This window comes from Cotesia typhae, unplaced genomic scaffold, assembly GCF_013202065.1.
Source record: "Cotesia typhae breed Kobodo isofemale line unplaced genomic scaffold, CoteBio_Ctyphae contig_11, whole genome shotgun sequence".
Classification (NCBI taxonomy): Eukaryota; Metazoa; Arthropoda; class Insecta; order Hymenoptera; family Braconidae; genus Cotesia; species Cotesia typhae.
Genome location: NW_027423711.1, coordinates 5,063,750 through 5,080,438, shown reverse-complemented (window position 1 = coordinate 5,080,438; position 16,689 = coordinate 5,063,750). Strand labels below are relative to the sequence as shown.

At 25.4% G+C, this 16,689-nt stretch overlaps 1 protein-coding gene and 1 long non-coding RNA gene across 2 annotated transcripts; one reads left to right on the top strand and one right to left on the bottom strand.

Annotated features, from left to right (window-relative positions):
- Positions 1 to 191: 191 nt before the first annotated feature.
- LOC141528437 (uncharacterized) lies at positions 192 to 3,438 on the bottom strand. Its single transcript, XR_012479376.1, has 3 exons — positions 2,609 to 3,438; positions 2,253 to 2,535; positions 192 to 1,615 (listed from the first exon to the last, which is right to left on the bottom strand). It is a non-coding gene; the product is annotated as an uncharacterized LOC141528437 (long non-coding RNA).
- Positions 3,439 to 3,973: 535 nt separating this feature from the next.
- LOC141528260 (aquaporin AQPAn.G) lies at positions 3,974 to 16,456 on the top strand. The gene is made up of 5 exons (XM_074244216.1): positions 3,974 to 4,219; positions 4,476 to 4,575; positions 10,495 to 10,688; positions 15,644 to 15,787; positions 15,853 to 16,456. The coding sequence occupies exons 1-5, from the start codon at positions 4,109 to 4,111 to the stop codon at positions 16,252 to 16,254; spliced, it is 951 nt and encodes a 316-aa protein (XP_074100317.1). The 5' UTR covers positions 3,974 to 4,108; the 3' UTR covers positions 16,255 to 16,456.
- The last annotated feature ends 233 nt before the right edge of the window (positions 16,457 to 16,689 follow it).

Sequence of the window (16,689 nt, the reverse complement as noted above, 5' to 3'; positions counted from 1 at the left end):
AATTCAATTATTATTAAAAATTTTTAAAAACAGATTCAATAATAATAATAACGAAAAATTTATTATTATTATTATTATTAAAGAAATTATATAAAAAAAATCAAATTATCATTAAAAATTAAAAAAAAAAAAAAATAGATTCGTAAATAATAATAATAATAACAATTTAATTTTTTTAGTATATGTAAATATAAATAAAAGTATGAGTAAAAAAGAATGAAAAAAAAAGTATGATACACATTGCAAACACATAAAAAGAATGGTAATTTAAAGCACTTGAGAAGACGAGGTTTCTTATCTCTACGCCCCAACTTCTAGAGCGAGCTAAAATCCAATAATTGTTTGGGTTTTTCATCATCAGAACATTTAAATATTGACATAGGAGTTTGCATGCTGATGTCAATAACAATAAGTAACTGTAACCATATGCCAGATAGAAGATACGATATTAGTTACTAGATTCAAAGATACTATCGATTTAACATTCCTTGAGAATATTATTTTTATTTTATTCCAATTCGATGATCAGTATAAGTATGGTTAAGGGGAAGAATCTGTTTAAGATATTTATTTTTTAGAGAGAACTTTGTTTAGTTTTTTTTTCTTGTTATTCTATGGAGATGTTTACGAGAAACCTCGCTGGGGAATTTGTCTTGGGGATTTTAATGTTTAGATAGTTTTTATGGACTTTGACCCCCCAATTTTTATATCAAATAGAGTTTATATTTAGAAGATAAAAGTTTTAGATTATTTGTGTTGAGTTAAGAAATTTCCACGAGAAAGTTTTATGACTCTAAAAAGCATCTGGAAAATTTTTGTAAGCAATTAGAATTTTTAAATAATTATGTTTTATGAATTTTAGATTTTTTTTTTTCTGGTTGGAAATTTTTAAAAATTTCTTTCACATCTGCTACAATATTTCCCATAATTTTCCACCTGAAAACTTTCCTGAAACAATTATCAAAAGCATTAAATCTATTAGTGAGTAAACAACTTAAAACACCATCCAATTATCCAATTAAATTTATTTCCTGTGCAAACAATAAAATAAAAAGCGAACGCATGAGTGAACTGCGCATGGAAACCTGGGTCAGCTCATTATTTATTTTAAAGAAGTTATTAAAAACACATTCCAGTAAACAACCAAGGATAATGCCGTCACTTAATATAATTTCAGGCATCATCATGATGATCATAATCATCCTATCAATAAATAAAAAAATTAGTCATGCTAATGATTAAATTTTTCAGTAGTAAATCGATAAAGTAATAACCACAGGTCTTAGTCTATTATTAAATAAACTCATAAAAGTATCAATTGAATTGGTCTCATTAGCAGTGCGTGTACCATTGATTATCAAGGAGCTGCATTAGATCATATGATTCTGTTTAAAATCACTTGATCGGATTAAACTGCCCATTAAATATTAGGCGTCTGTTATTCTGTTATTTGCTATTCAAACCTTTTTAATCTTTTTATTATGTTATTTTTATGTATCAACTAAAGTTACATGCTATCAATCAAATTTCAATTAATCCACAATCGTTCATCTCAGCCGTGGAATATTCTCTTTTTATTTCTATCATTATGTTAAATAAATTAATCCATCTCTGTCTGTAAAAATAGATGCTTTGAAGTTTATGGAAAATTTCCATTTTTTATTTTTATAATTTATTAATATTATTGAATGCCCTTCTTTCTAATAATAATTTAATAAAAATTAAAGTTATTATTTTTAATTAATATAAATTACTTAAAAAAATTATAAATTACTCTTTATTAAAAATAATTTTTTTTTTTTTTCATTTTTAAATCACACGATAATTATTATTATTATTATTGAATTAATTTTTTCAAATCTTTAATAATAACATAAAAATTAATTTTTTTATTTTAATTTTATAAATGGAAAAAACCACCGAAGAAAAAATATAAAAAATTGCTTAATTTAATTTAAACTTTCACATTCCTTGTTAAAAAAAAATAATTTAAAATGATTTAATCCATGCAAAGTATATATCTATAGAGAAGTCAATTCAAATGATTTTAAAGTGTTTCAAATCATTTTTGATTATCTTAAATTATTTTTCTTAAGAAAGGGCCTTGCTCATTCTATTAAAATTAAATATAGAAGTCAAAAAATCCTTTACAAATAGTAATAGTAATAGTGATATTAATATTAATGTTACAACACTCATACTAATACTATTACGACAAGTTATAATTATTTAACTCTCCATTTATCACCTACCACTCGATCAATGACAAATAACCCCAGAACCTTCAATATTACCTCTACCATTATTATTCCATCCCTAGAATGGTCACGCAGTCATAAAGTTAATTGTTGACGGTATTGTATTTGTACGCGAGCTGTTATCTCTCATAGTCTTCCTCTTGCGGTCAGAGATATCTATATTGATCTACATTCAGATCTTTATACATATACATAGCTGGTTATATCTATTTGTTTGCCTGACAAACCTGCACGCTCAAGTCCTGGTTCAATCTAAATCTACACGGATCTAAATCAACTGCATACATACATTTATAAATATTTTACGAACAAAATTATATTGACTCTAAATTACTACCTAAAGTACTCACGTAACCTTGACCTCCATTTTTTTTTTATTATTTTTAAGAATCGTTTAATTAATTTTTAATACTTAATTTGTTATTCCAAATTTTAACTTTGAAGATGATACTAAAGTTCGCTGACAGCTGCAATTTTTCTAAAAAATAAATTACAAAAAAAAAATTTTATTATTTTTTCACTTGTAGAATTTTTTAATTAAATTTTTTTCATAAAAATTTAATTTTTATAAAATTATAAAAAAATTACCAAATTTTGTCAACTTCAGTGTTATAGCAATGAAAAAAAGTTTTAAATAAAAAAAACTTAATTATTTATTAATAATTATCAATCATTTTTAATTTTTTAATTCAGAATTTTGCACAGTAAAAAATTTTTTTGTTCTATATTTAACACTTTTAGCCATAAATTTAATATTTATTGTGTTAAATTAACACAAAAAAGTTTTAAATATTTAATATAAAAATTTTTAACACAAAATTTCTTGACGTAAAATTTTTTACTGTGATAACTTCTTTAAAAACTAACCTCAAAACTGATGACACTGAAGTTAGCCGTCAGCTGATGGAACTAAAATTATTTTTAAAAAATTCCACGTTTAGCTTTTCAAATTTTTCACATGTGGAATTTTTTAAAAATATTTTTTATTTGTAATTTAATTTAAAAAAAAAATATATCAAAAATTTTTAAACGTCTGCTAACTTCATTGTCATCTCACATGTCCGCCATTTTGAGTTTCACATCTATAAAAAATAAATTAAGTAAAAAAAAAAATAAATTTAAATGATTATTAAATAAATTTTAAAAGTAAAACCGTAAAAAAAATAGTATTTAATTAAAAAACTGACCTAAAATGCAAATTAAAACCTACAAACTCCAAACCGCGCTACTAAATCACGTAACAAGAATCGGAAGTATAGTTTCCTCAATCAAAAAAAAAAAAAAAAAAAAAAAAAAAAAAAAAAAAGGTTTAAAAATTCACTTAAAAACATGAATACCAAATATCAAAATTTAATTAATATTTAATATATTTTCAGATTTAGATAATAATCCAGCGATAGTTTTAATCATGCAGCGAGTAGCGGTGTGCTGACACTGCAGAAAATATTTTCTAGTGTCAAGGCCTAGGTACATAAAAAAAAAAAATAAAACACATATATATTAGTTGACACATGTCCCAGGTGAATCGTTTACGTTTAACTTAACCGTTAACGCTTGTTATAACAAACCTTTGATAAATATTATTAATTATTATTTACCGTTGCGCAATAGTTGCTCTAGTTTGACGTCACACTATTATTTATTTATTTTATTTCAATGAAATTACTTTTATTAGCTGTAACTTTTTTATGTTCCAGGTGATGGAAAGGTTAAGCGTGTTATTTGAATTTGAATTGTAAAGAAGATTGTTGGGAGTGAATAATGGGGGTGTTGGAATGCCCTCAATGGGCTCTAGTGTTACATGCATATTGGTGGGTCGTAGTAAGGGTTGATTGGAGCGGTTCACTGGAATGCCTGACAAGCCAGTTGGTACCCGCGAGTCTTATTTGCAACTTTGGCGAGAGTTTGTTGGTCATAATACGGGATTTAATAACGCCGCTCAAAGGCGCGTTGTTTTTATTGTAAGTAATTTTTTTTTTTTTATTTTTTATTATTATTTATGCAGTTTTTTAGTTATTGAATGCAATTTGCGGTAACGGAGTGGAAATATTTTATTGCAATTATGCAATTTCCTCCTCTAGCACACGGCTAATTTTTTTTTCACTGATCTTCATTTATTTGTTGCAGGAAAATTGTCACCGACTTTGTTTTTGCTCGGAAAAATTTAATAATTGTTTATGTTTATGTTTTTATTCATTCTTTTATTTCTATTTCAAGTCTCCGGCTGCTATGAACATTGCGACTGTCGTTCCAGCCCCAGAAACATCTTCGATTGATGATTCAGTGAGTGAGCAGGATGCACATTCTTACAAAGAACGTAAGTTTTATTTATAAAAAATTATAATCATTATTTTATGAGCATCTAATAATTTTTTAAAAATTAATTATTGGAAAAATAATATTTTTTTAAAAATTGCTTTTATTTTATTAAATTTCTACATGCAGAATTTCCCAAAATTTTTTTTATGATAATTTCAGATTCCAGATGTCATAAGGGCGTAAAATAAAAATCTTATTATTTTTTTTAAGTCCAAAAAAATTTTTAGTTTGAAGAAAAAAATTTTTTTTGCATTTCTCGCGATTTAATTTTTATAAAAATATAAAAAATTGTTAGATATGTTTGCTAAATTCAATATAAAAAATTTCATTCACTTTTTTTATATTGAAATAATATAGGCTAATTAGTTTTTTCCATTGAAAAAAATCTATTGATTAAAAATATTAAAATTAGAATTTTTTTGTAGATGAAAATAACTTTATAAAATAATATTGATCTTAACCGTGACATTAATGAATAATAGATATTGTTTGTATATGAATTAAAATGTAATTACTATCTTTTGACATGATAGATAGAGATCAGGTTTATTTCATGATTCATAATATAATTAATTAGTTCTTCTTAGAAGATTATTTAAAATTCAATTCATTTTATTATTCGTCATATTGGAATTTTTAAAGAAATTTAATTTAAAAAATTTTAAGTAAATTTTATTTAAAGAAAAAATCACTTAATTTTATTTAATAAAATTTATTCTTTTAAATTATTAATAATTAATTGTCATAGCGACTTTAAATAAACTTATATTAAAAAAAAATCAGTAATTAATTTTAATAATTAAGCAATTAGATTTTTTTCAATTAAAAGAACTTGAAATATTTATAATAAATAATTTCTTCAGTAGATTAATACAATAAAATTCCATAAAAAACTTTCAACCATACCGATAGAGTTAAAGAGTAAAAACCGATCCAAGAATTAGCGCACTCTGCAGTCACGATTCTCCAGGACCTTTCAATTTAAAAATTTCCCGACAAAAATCATTTAACATCATAAATCATGCCCTAGACTAGTAGTCACAAATTTAAATAAAAAAAAAAAAGAAAATAAACAAAACAAACTTTGAATTGAATATTAGCTCTATTCGGGAATTTTACAAAAGTAGAACCGGTTGGTAAAAAGTTTGAAATTCTCACGCGGTACAAACATATATAAATAAATAATTAATCTACTGTGCCATAAAAAATAAACTGACGACTCATCACCGGACCATTATATTACCTATCACATATTACATATTCTTTGACCTTGATCGCAAGATTATGACACAGAATTTTTAGAGTTTTAACAGAACTTGACAGCTGATTTTATTACAATAGTTTTTCCTAATTATCTATTGTAATTTTTTTCATGCTATCTCGATCGCTACCCAACAATTATAAAAATGTTGAAGCAAAAAATTTTCTGTTACTTAATTTTTATCCTTGGAAATGTTCCTGGAAGAGAAGCCGCTAAAAAGTCTAATTCGAGTGATATTTTATTATTTATAACATTTGCAAATAATAATATAAAGAGAGTTGAGGACACTGGACTGAAAATAAATGTCGCAAGTTTATTATATTGCCTAGGGTAATAACTCTTCTAATTTTACTTTCAGTCATCCACATATTACATATATTTTTTTTTAATTTACATAAGTGCTTTTATTTTTTTTTTTTTTTTTTTTTTTTTTTTAGAAATTTTTATGCCACTGAAATTAGAAAATTTTTTTTTTTTTTTTTTTTTTTTTATATAAATTAAGTAAAGAAAAAATTTTTTTTAAAAATTGCATTTATAAATTTTTAGACGGAATTTATTTTTATTGATAAAAAAAATTGATGAAAGTTAATAAAATTTAATATTTAATAAAATTTATTAACAGTTAAAATAAAAAGTAAGTGTAGAAATTATATTTGTCACTTTTTACAACCCAAAACTTAGATAAAAAATTTAAATCGATTTTTTTATTAATAAATAATGACAATTAAAATAAATAATTTAAGATTACAAAATTTTTCTTACTAAAAATATTTATTTGAAAAAATAAATAAATTTTTTCTTATTAAATTTATTAGTTAATTATTTTTTTCTTAAGCTTATTGTTGGAATAATTTCTTTAAAAATTACATAACAAAAAACAAAGACGAAGTTTGAAACAAAAAAAAATAAAATCTCTGAGTTGATAACTTGAGTTTCCGGTAAACATGTAAAAAAATAACCATGGATAAAAAATTTATTTGTCAGGAAATAATATAAAATCTAAAACACGGCTATAAAAATTTCCATTAAAAACAAAAATGATTACAATGATAATGAGTTAAATATTTATAAAGCGCATTGAACAGTTTAATGACAATTTAGAGGCGCCTGACTGGTATTTATGATGGCCACAGAGGATATAGGAATAGATGAAAGACTTAATCAACAATTGCACGTTACGGTGATGATGCTCTTGGAGGTTTATGTAACAATATCTAACACGATTGTGTTTAGATGTTTAGAATTACCTGCCGGCTAGCAACGAACAACCTTAACTCTAAGTTTTCTCGTCACTGATGCCATCTCATTGTTTCAGGCATCGACATGCGATATGTTCTTTTTATCTATTTAAATCTATCATATAAAAATATTTTTAATTTTTTATCAATTAGTAATTTTTTATAATCTAATTAATTTTTTAATTAAAAATTTAACATTGAAGTGAGCACTTTTTAATTTTTTTAACAAACAAATTATTATTAAAAAATAGCATTTTTAATTTATCAAAATTTTTCCAAGTGACGTTTTTTAAAAATAATTTATTTCATTTAAAAATGATCAATTAAATTAATTTTTATATTAAAAATTGATTTTCTTTTAAGTTTTCTTCCATTACTTACTACAGAGGAATTAAATTTAATATTGAATTACTAGTGAGTGCGCATCTTAATGATTGACAAGATAAATAAAAAATTACACACACGATACTAACTATTAATAAGTAATTTTATAATTCTTACAGTTTCCTTGAAGATGAATTAAGTCATTCGTGTTATTTATTATTACTAATACTAATATTTTACAATTATTCTATTTATATTTTACAAAATTTATCTGTTTATTCAATAGTTAAAATTTTGCAATTTTATTTTAAGTATTTGGTTAATTAAAAAAAATTTATGGCTACAGAAACTGATATAAAATTAAGTTACAAGTGATAAGTATATCAAGCGTGACGGTTGACAAATTAGATTGAATCTGCGAATACATTACTAACATATTAATTTAAACATGTATATATATTTGTATAGTGCGGCATACTCAAGCAAGGTTACAAAACTGTTTACACGAATAATATCTGGCATTATTATAATTACAAGTATATTATCTAAAAATTATACTCGAGTAGAGTAGGTACACTTTATATGAAGTAACGTATTATAATCGGGTCAAAACTGCAGGTGGAAGTCTGTTTGCTCTGTACAGCTACCGCTGCTAATAACACCGCTCATTTACTTACTACTTCTTCAATTAAACTCAATTACACGTTTTATTATTTTTTTTTTTTAATTAGTATTTCAGGCTTTATGACATCTCGCTGTTTCTATTTTTTAATAGCTCTTGTTTTGTCATAAATCATTAAATTAAATGTATCATTAATTTCCAGTATCAATCTACTTAATAAGAAAAAAATTACATGCAATTAATATCCTTATTTTAATTTTTTTTAATTCATAAATATTTCATTTCTTTCTTCGAAATTATTTAAAAATTTCCAATTTTTTTTTTTAATAATTACAAAAATTAATTTAATTTTTAAAAAATCTTATGTCAGATTTTTGACAATTATTTGAAGATTTTACAATTAAGATTTTACAATTGAAATTAATAAAAATTATGAATCACACATTTAAAAAAAAAAAAAAGTTTATACAATGCAGGCTCATAAAACTCTAGGTTAAATACATGTTATTAATTGTGATACATAACTACATGATTAAGAATTATTGAAATTTTACTTATAGAAATTTTACCAATTTTTTTTATCACATAAAATATACTATAAAAAATATGATAATAAATTTAACATTTAAATAATAATTTCTTCTACTTATTAATAATATATTTATAAAATTTAATAATAATAATAATAATAATAGTAACTAGCAGCCTTGCAGTGACTTATGAACTATAAATAAATAAAATTTTGCTTTATTAAATAATGAATTTTGTTAAATTGCACTGTACTTTTTTAACTATTGACGTTTTTGAAAATATAAGCTCATTCTGATGTTACACTCATCAAGAGCTTTCATTTGAATACCCACATGGATTTTCATATATTTTTCATATATATGTATATATAGATATATAAAATATATGAAAAATTAATGTGGGTACTCAAATGAAAGCTCTCGATGAGTATAACATCGGGATAAGCTTATATATTTAGAAGTGTCAATAGTTCTCAAGATACAAGGTCATTTCTTAATCATATATCTAGAGATAGAACATTTTCAAATACAGCCTAAAAATACTTATCAAATAATAATAATAATAATAATAATAATGTTAGTCAAAACTAAACTGAACAATATAATTTTTGACATCAATATCTCATTACTTAGAAAAATAATAATCTAATGAACGTAAGTAATAAAATAAAAACGACATCGAGTTAATTAACAATCGAAACAATAACTGATAATAGTAACACAATTAGCCGATAAATGTGGGCGAGAATATAGACCATAAACCTTGTATAAAAACCGTGTACCATATAGTACTATTAATTATAAGAAAGATACATACTGTAAAAACTTAGACTTATAAATAAGATCTATTCGATTCGAAGACCTAGCAGCATAATACACGAATCAAGTACGCACAATACAACATAACACATAAACACGGGAACACTGATATCTCTGGAGAGGGAAAGTGAGATCGAGGGGGGATGCTTGCCGATATATGAAGGCGAAATCGCGGGTCGCGCACTCGATAATCCACCATACCCTCGTGCATTCAATCTTATTTTTTTCTTCTCAATAAATAATCTAATTAAAAAAAAAAAAAAAAAAAAAAAAACAACAAAAGAAATTAATAAAAAATTTTGGTTTTTTCACATGAAATAATTAACGAGTGAATACCGTTTATGTTCTAACCCCGTTTTTACATAATACTGGAACTGGTATTTTGGTGACACTGAGTAAAGGAATTAGATAAAAAATGAGCAAGACGTGGAAAGGTATGTAAATTTATCACCGCAAAATAAATATTTAGAGATTAGATAATTTTATAGTTTTAATTTTGTTCACCGGTGAACTTTATAGTTTAATTGACAGTAAATAGTCTATTGGTCAGTAGCCTAGGATTGGATATAGTTGATAAAAAGTAGATCATGTCAATGACACAGGTGTAATAAATGAAATTAATTAGTCGTTTTTGATGAAATTACAATTAGGAATAAATCGATCGGCATGACAATAAAACCGTTTTTACTCGATCTAAACGGCTTGAAGAATTTTTATTTTAGCTGGCAAACCGCAATCCAACTGGCTACTGACATATATTTATTCACCTAGTCTTTTAATTCCACGTTAGTTGCTCCTTCATGTCCATATTTCGTTCTCTCCACTAATTATAATACCCACCGGTGAGATAAGGTCAACCAGATCAAATTTGCCATCGCGTAAGATGTAACGATCATGATGTTTAATCAAGTGTATGTAAGTCTAATTTGATTATTTCATTAGACGGGAGGCAATAATTACCTGCAATACCGAATTTTTAATTAATATTTAATATTTAAATTTATAGAGTTTATTTTTATAATTTACTTACTTCATTTTCAATTTTTAATTTAAAATTTTGAATTAAAAATTTTTTAATTTTAATTTTAAACTAAAAATTTTTTAATTAAAATTTTTTTTTCAGGTGCGAAAGATTTTCTAGGCTTGGAAGAAGTCTCTAAAATCGAGTTCCTGGTGCCGCTATTTAGCGAAGCTCTAGGAACATTTTTATTGGTCCTTATTGGGTGCGCATCCTGCCTCACATGGGATGAATCTCAACCGCCGACTGTGATTCACATCGCATTTACTTTTGGTCTCGCTGTTGCTGCGCTAGCTCAGGTGAGATTTTTTCTGAATAAATATAAATATGTTAATATGATATAATAATATAATATAAATAAGTTAATAAAATATACGTCTTACTTCCTCTATTTTTGGCCGCGCGCTGAATACAAATTTTTTAATATACTTACTGGAGTTTTAGCGATTAATTTGCATTCAGAACATGCGGCCTTGCAACGTTAGATACTAAATATTCCTCGGTAAAGATTGCTAACTATTTCAGTAAATAAAAAAAAATTTTAAGTGATGTTTACTTTACATAAAGTCTAGTAATTGCATTGTTGTTCAAGAAGAATATTTTTTGGATAATCTTGATCTAGAAAAATTAATAAATAATTTTTTTTTATTCATAATTTTTTATTTAAATAATTAAACAATTATTTAAAAAAAAATTATATATATTTATACTTACTTAATCAGCGTTGACCTCACGGTTAAATAGAGAGAGCTTGATTCCATTCACTAAAAAATTTAATTCACAAAATAATATTTAATAACGATCTGTTGTAAATTACAAGTTAAGATAATAATTTATTAAACTTCAATTTATATTTTATTTTAATTCAATAATATATAGTATATAATTATTTAATAAAACTAAAGGTAAAAAACAATTAAATAAAACTTAATAATTTATCATTTAGATATATATCTTCTGTTAATGACTTTGAAACTAGCAAATTGTCGATTGAATAAGTTTAAATATAATTGCAAGTGATTGAATAATCGCGATTAGGAGTATTAATATTTTTATTTATAATGTAGAGATAATAATAAGAAGGAAGAAATATTGAGAGGAAGAAAAGAGTCCTTTTAAATTAGTGGCATGCCGGTATACAGATCTTAAGCGACCTCGGCCCCGAAACAATTTATTACCGTGAGGAGCGAATGTGCATTACATGTTACATGTAAGACACGGAGTTTCGGTGTGCAAAATGACTTGCGATCAATCGCGGGTATGCAGACGCCTTCGTGTCAACAAATTTGTTCCAATGACAATGTACACTTAGATGATAAGGTCGGGATAATTAAGCGTAACTGTCGCTATTTTTTAAATGATTGTTATTTACATTTAAGTCTCAATATTTATTATTATTTTTTTTTTTTAATAATTTATTTTTTCAAATAATTAATAATAATAATAATAATTAGTTTTTTTTTCGCAAATAATTTTTTATAAAAACCGAGATTTAACCTTTTAGTAAATGAAGAGTAAAGAGAAAGCATCAAGTATTCCATCATTACAAATATATTACTCATAGCTTTACATAATCAAACAATCATATCAATCATATCTAAATTGATGATCATTAGAAAAAAATATTTTTCAATAAAATCAATTTAAAATAATTATTTTAGAGCCCGTATAAAATTATAAAAATTTTTATAATTATTTTATTTTCATACTTAAAAAAAAAAAAAAAAAAAAATTAAAATTAAAATTGAAATTATATTAATGGCCATTTGAATTGACAAATGTCGGCAAGACCACATAGACTGTTCTTACGTAATGACCCTAAATAACCGTGGGCGTTTAGTTACATATTTATACCCGAGAGTGCCATTGTTTCTTACCAAACAATTCTTCACTTATATTATCCTGGTATTAAATAATAAATGTATTATATATTATGTATAACTATGTATTCGTGGATCATACATCATACATAATAAATAGTCAATAAAAATCACACGAAGAACTGCTCGGGGCAGAGGATATCCGTCGAGGAGACAAACGAATTAGATTAACGTATCACAAGCCAAGAAAATACTTACAAAAAAATATGTGATGTCTGATGTATGATGTATTATATATAATATATGATATAATAGTGTAACATAGACCAGAGAAGGGTAAATAAGGCCGCGGATTCGCCCAAGGGGGTCTAACTGTCGGATGGTGCAATTTGCCCCGGAGGCTCTGACAACCTACTACATCCACTCATTCTCTTCTTTCCGACTTGTTAAACTCCTTTGCCCGATCATGCCGACGTTCAAGTGCTCTGCATCCGTGCACTTGCCTTTCCCTCTTCTCTAAGAAGTCAGGAGCCAAATTTTTTCCCGCAACATTAAAACTCCTTCGTGACTCATCGAGTCCCCGCGCTAAAAAGTAAACAAACTTATTATTCACAGTAAATTTTATTCATTTAAATAAAATAATAATTTACTTATTAAAAAAAAAAAAAAAAAAAAAAAACACACACAAATTACGGATATTTATTTAAATACAAGCCAATTAATTTATTATACTCGATTTAGATTTTTAAAAATCCTGTTTCATTAGTTTTTTACGCAAGATGTAATTTATTGCGATTAAATCGACATTGGTTTGCTTGATCGAGTATTTATATTTATAAATTAATACGCTGTACTTAGAGTATATACTTACAAGTGTAAGGTGGAATCGCGTGCCGGTTAAATGCCTCGAGCACCAAGTACTTCGAACACTTCTCCTAAAATAAAATTATTATTATAAAGTAAGAGGAGTGTCAATTTAAATTTAAGATACTTTAATACCTACTTTTGTCCAAACGCTCCTTTTCGTTAACACTTAACCTTTTTAAATTATAATTATTTTAAAAATCCCGCCTTTTTATTTTCAAATTACTATTCGCGCCGCTAGATTCAAAAATGGCGTCCAAAGATAAACTCCTCCGGTTTTAACACAATTTTCTTCATTATAAATAAACTACCGGGATTTAAATGAAAATTTTTTGTAGGATTGTTTGTTCAACTTCTTTGAAATGAATAAAAAAATAATTTTGTTAATTAATAAAGTCTATTAATAGATATCGCAAGTCTAAATTACGAAGTGAGTGACTGTAATTTTTTTTACAGCTTGTATTGAAAAAGAAGAAAGACTAGCTTGTTAATATTTGTCAATAGGGCCCACCTGGTTGTTTTAGATGTGTAATAGACATTCTTTCGATTAATGTAAATATAATGAAGCTAATTGTCTTGAGTTAATGAAATATTATCCTAAACAATGATAGTGATCAAGCTGAATGCATCTTAATTAACAAAACAATTTATTGTAAACACACAAAGAACAAACTAATCAATAAAAAAAAAAAAAAAAATGAAGACATCAAGAATATTATTTTTTAAAGATGTTTTATGAATAAACAATCACTGTAATCTCTGGTGGAGATTAACAGTGCATAATGAATGAAAATAAATAATTAAAAGTCAGTTAAGGTGTCCTCGACCGCGAAATACCAATCAGCAAAGTAAACCGACGGTGGGCGATGCCTGAAGCTAAGTTTAACAAAGTCTTAATTTAAAGAATATTAACACCTCAAACGATAATATTTCTTCAGTGATTAGTTAACGTGATATATTACTTATTAATCTTTAGTTTTTCCATTTAATACCATTTATTATTTTAGCAATAAATTCTCCGTGATATTAATCCGCTAGTGTTATGTAAATATCAATAAATAATCATTTTATGGATTAATAATTATTAAAAGAGTAATTGATTAATTTATATGGATATATATCAGATAAGATTCTCTCAGTGGTATTATAAAATATATGTAACCATGTAAAAGTACTTTAGTACGCGAATATTATGTCTGGGGGCTGTAGGTCACCGTAACCTCAGGGCACTAAAATTGCCAACTAATTCTTTCAGATACTTTTATATTATAATATTATAATTTTTTTTAATTTAAATTAAATTAACAAAAAAAAATTTTCGCGCGCTTATTTAAATTTTTTTAAAAATAATTTTGCAAAAAATCTGACTTTGTAAATTAAAGGAAAAATTTTTCCGACTTAATACTTCTTAAAAATTATAATTTATATTTTATATAGTCGTTTTTTTTTTTTTATCTACTAATATTTTACTGCAAAAGCTACCTCAATTTTTGTAGACTTGTATAAATGTCTTTGAAACAATAAATAAATTATATTAAATATATATTTAAGAAAATTAAAAAATTTTAGGAATAAAACGTTGAAAAAATTAAAATTTTTTCACAAGGAAAAATATTTGTATTAATTATTTTTCTTGAATTAAATTAATTATTATTATTGTTGTTTAAAGATATTAAAAGTGAATATTAAAGCAAACGTCTAACGAACAATTAATTATAGAAGTAAAAAAAGGATACGAGGTAAAAATAATCAGAAATAAAAAATAACAAAATAAGCTGAAAAAAAATAAATCGAATGAAGAAAATTACGCAATAGGTAACATGTTAGCGCATATGTGCTCAAAGAATAGCCCGGGGCTGCTGAAGACCTTGCTGTCGTGTATGAGAACTGGGTTGCCGGGTCCGAGCATACGAGGGGCCATCGGGCCCCAAGTGCTATATCTGTTTCTGTTTCTGCAAATAGAAGTTTCAACGGTTAATTTAGAGACTAGTTACTAGTTACTCTGATAAATTTCATTTATTCATTCGTTAATCCTGCCCAAAAGATAGATACAATTTTTTAATAGTTATCCAGCCGGTGTCACTTTCAGGCAATTATTTTTTTTAAAATAAAAAAAATTTAATAAATCAATTTTATATGTGAAAATTAAAAAAAAAAATGATTAGTGAAAATTTCTTAAAGCTTTTTTTAAGGAGAATTAATTATTTAATAATTTTTTTAACGAATAAATTATGGCAAAAAAAATTGACATTTAAAAATTAAAAAAAATTTTTACATCCTATTTTTTTTTTTAATTATTTTTTGGAACAAATTTGTTTGTTAAAAAAAATTAAAAATAGATCAAGTGACTGCTAACTTTAATGTCATTTAATTTAAAAGAAAAATTTGTTCCAAAAAAATTTTTTTTACATTTTTTAAAATTTCTACATGCTAATTTTTTTTTTCTAATTTTTTTTACCATAATTTATTTGTTATAAAATTATTAAATATGAGCTAAATTAATTTCCATTTAAAATACTCACATTAATTATTTCAATAAAATAAAATAAATTAAAATATTTAATTTTCAGGTACTTGGACCAGTATCTGGATGTCACGTGAACCCTGCGGTGACGGCAGGACTTGTCGTCAGTGGAAACTGTTCATTATTAAAAGCAATTTGCTACATTGTTTGTCAATGTTGTGGTGCAATAGCTGGAGCAGCTGTTCTGAAAGTAAGTTTACTATTCCCACTAATTTATAAAGTTGCATTAATTTTTAATTATCCAATGACAATTAGGTCGTAATACCTGGACCCACGACATCTCGCGGAATAGGAGCGACGACCCTGAGCGACGGAGTGGACAGTGGTCAGGGAATTCTGATGGAAGCGATAGTAACGTTTCTCCTGGTGCTGGTGGTCCACGCAACGACTGACTCGAAGCGTCGGGACACCGTTGGCTGGGCTCCGCTGGCGATCGGGTTGACAATAACAGTGTCCCACCTGGCAGCTGTTCCACTCACTGGAAGCAGCATGAACCCCGCGAGGTCTTTCGGCCCAGCGGTGATCCTCGGCTCCTGGACTGACCAGTGGATTTACTGGGTCGGACCCGTCGTAGGTGGGATTGTCGCCGGTGGACTCTACAAGTTGGGACTCAGGGCCAAGAATAAAGATGACGATGAAGCTTCTTATGACTTTTGAGATGTTTTACGCTTATTATTTCTAGGGCATTCATTTTTTTTGGCAATTATAATTAAGTAGCTTTAATTTTTTTTTATTATTTTAAATTAATAAAATTGAATTTTTTATTAAATTAAAAAATAAAATAAAATTTTTCATTTTTTTTTTTTTTTATTAAAAATAAATTAATTACAACAATTATTATTTTAAATTAATAAAATAGATATTATTTTATTAATTTTAAAAATAACTAAAAACTAAATTTTTCATATTTTTTTTTTTTTTTTTTTTTTTTAATTAAAAAAATTCATAAAAAAAAATATTTAAAAATAATTGAAGCTACATAATTGATTTTTAATAAATATTTTCATATTTTTTAAAAAATCACTCATTATTTCTATTAAAAAAAAATCTCATTGACATTTAATTATAAATTAACTAATACGTAGATTTTTT

What these genes read in the sequence shown, in the direction of transcription:
- LOC141528260 (XM_074244216.1), top strand. Translation starts at nt 4,109, where the DNA reads ATGCCTGACAAGCCAGTTGGTACCCGCGAGTCTTATTTGCAACTTTGG. An exon ending in AAAGGCGCGTTGTTTTTATT is followed by an intron (nt 4,220 to 4,475) that starts GTAAGTAATTTT and finishes TTCTATTTCAAG; the next exon opens with TCTCCGGCTGCTATGAACAT. An exon ending in CTGTTGCTGCGCTAGCTCAG is followed by an intron (nt 10,689 to 15,643) that starts GTGAGATTTTTT and finishes TTTAATTTTCAG; the next exon opens with GTACTTGGACCAGTATCTGG.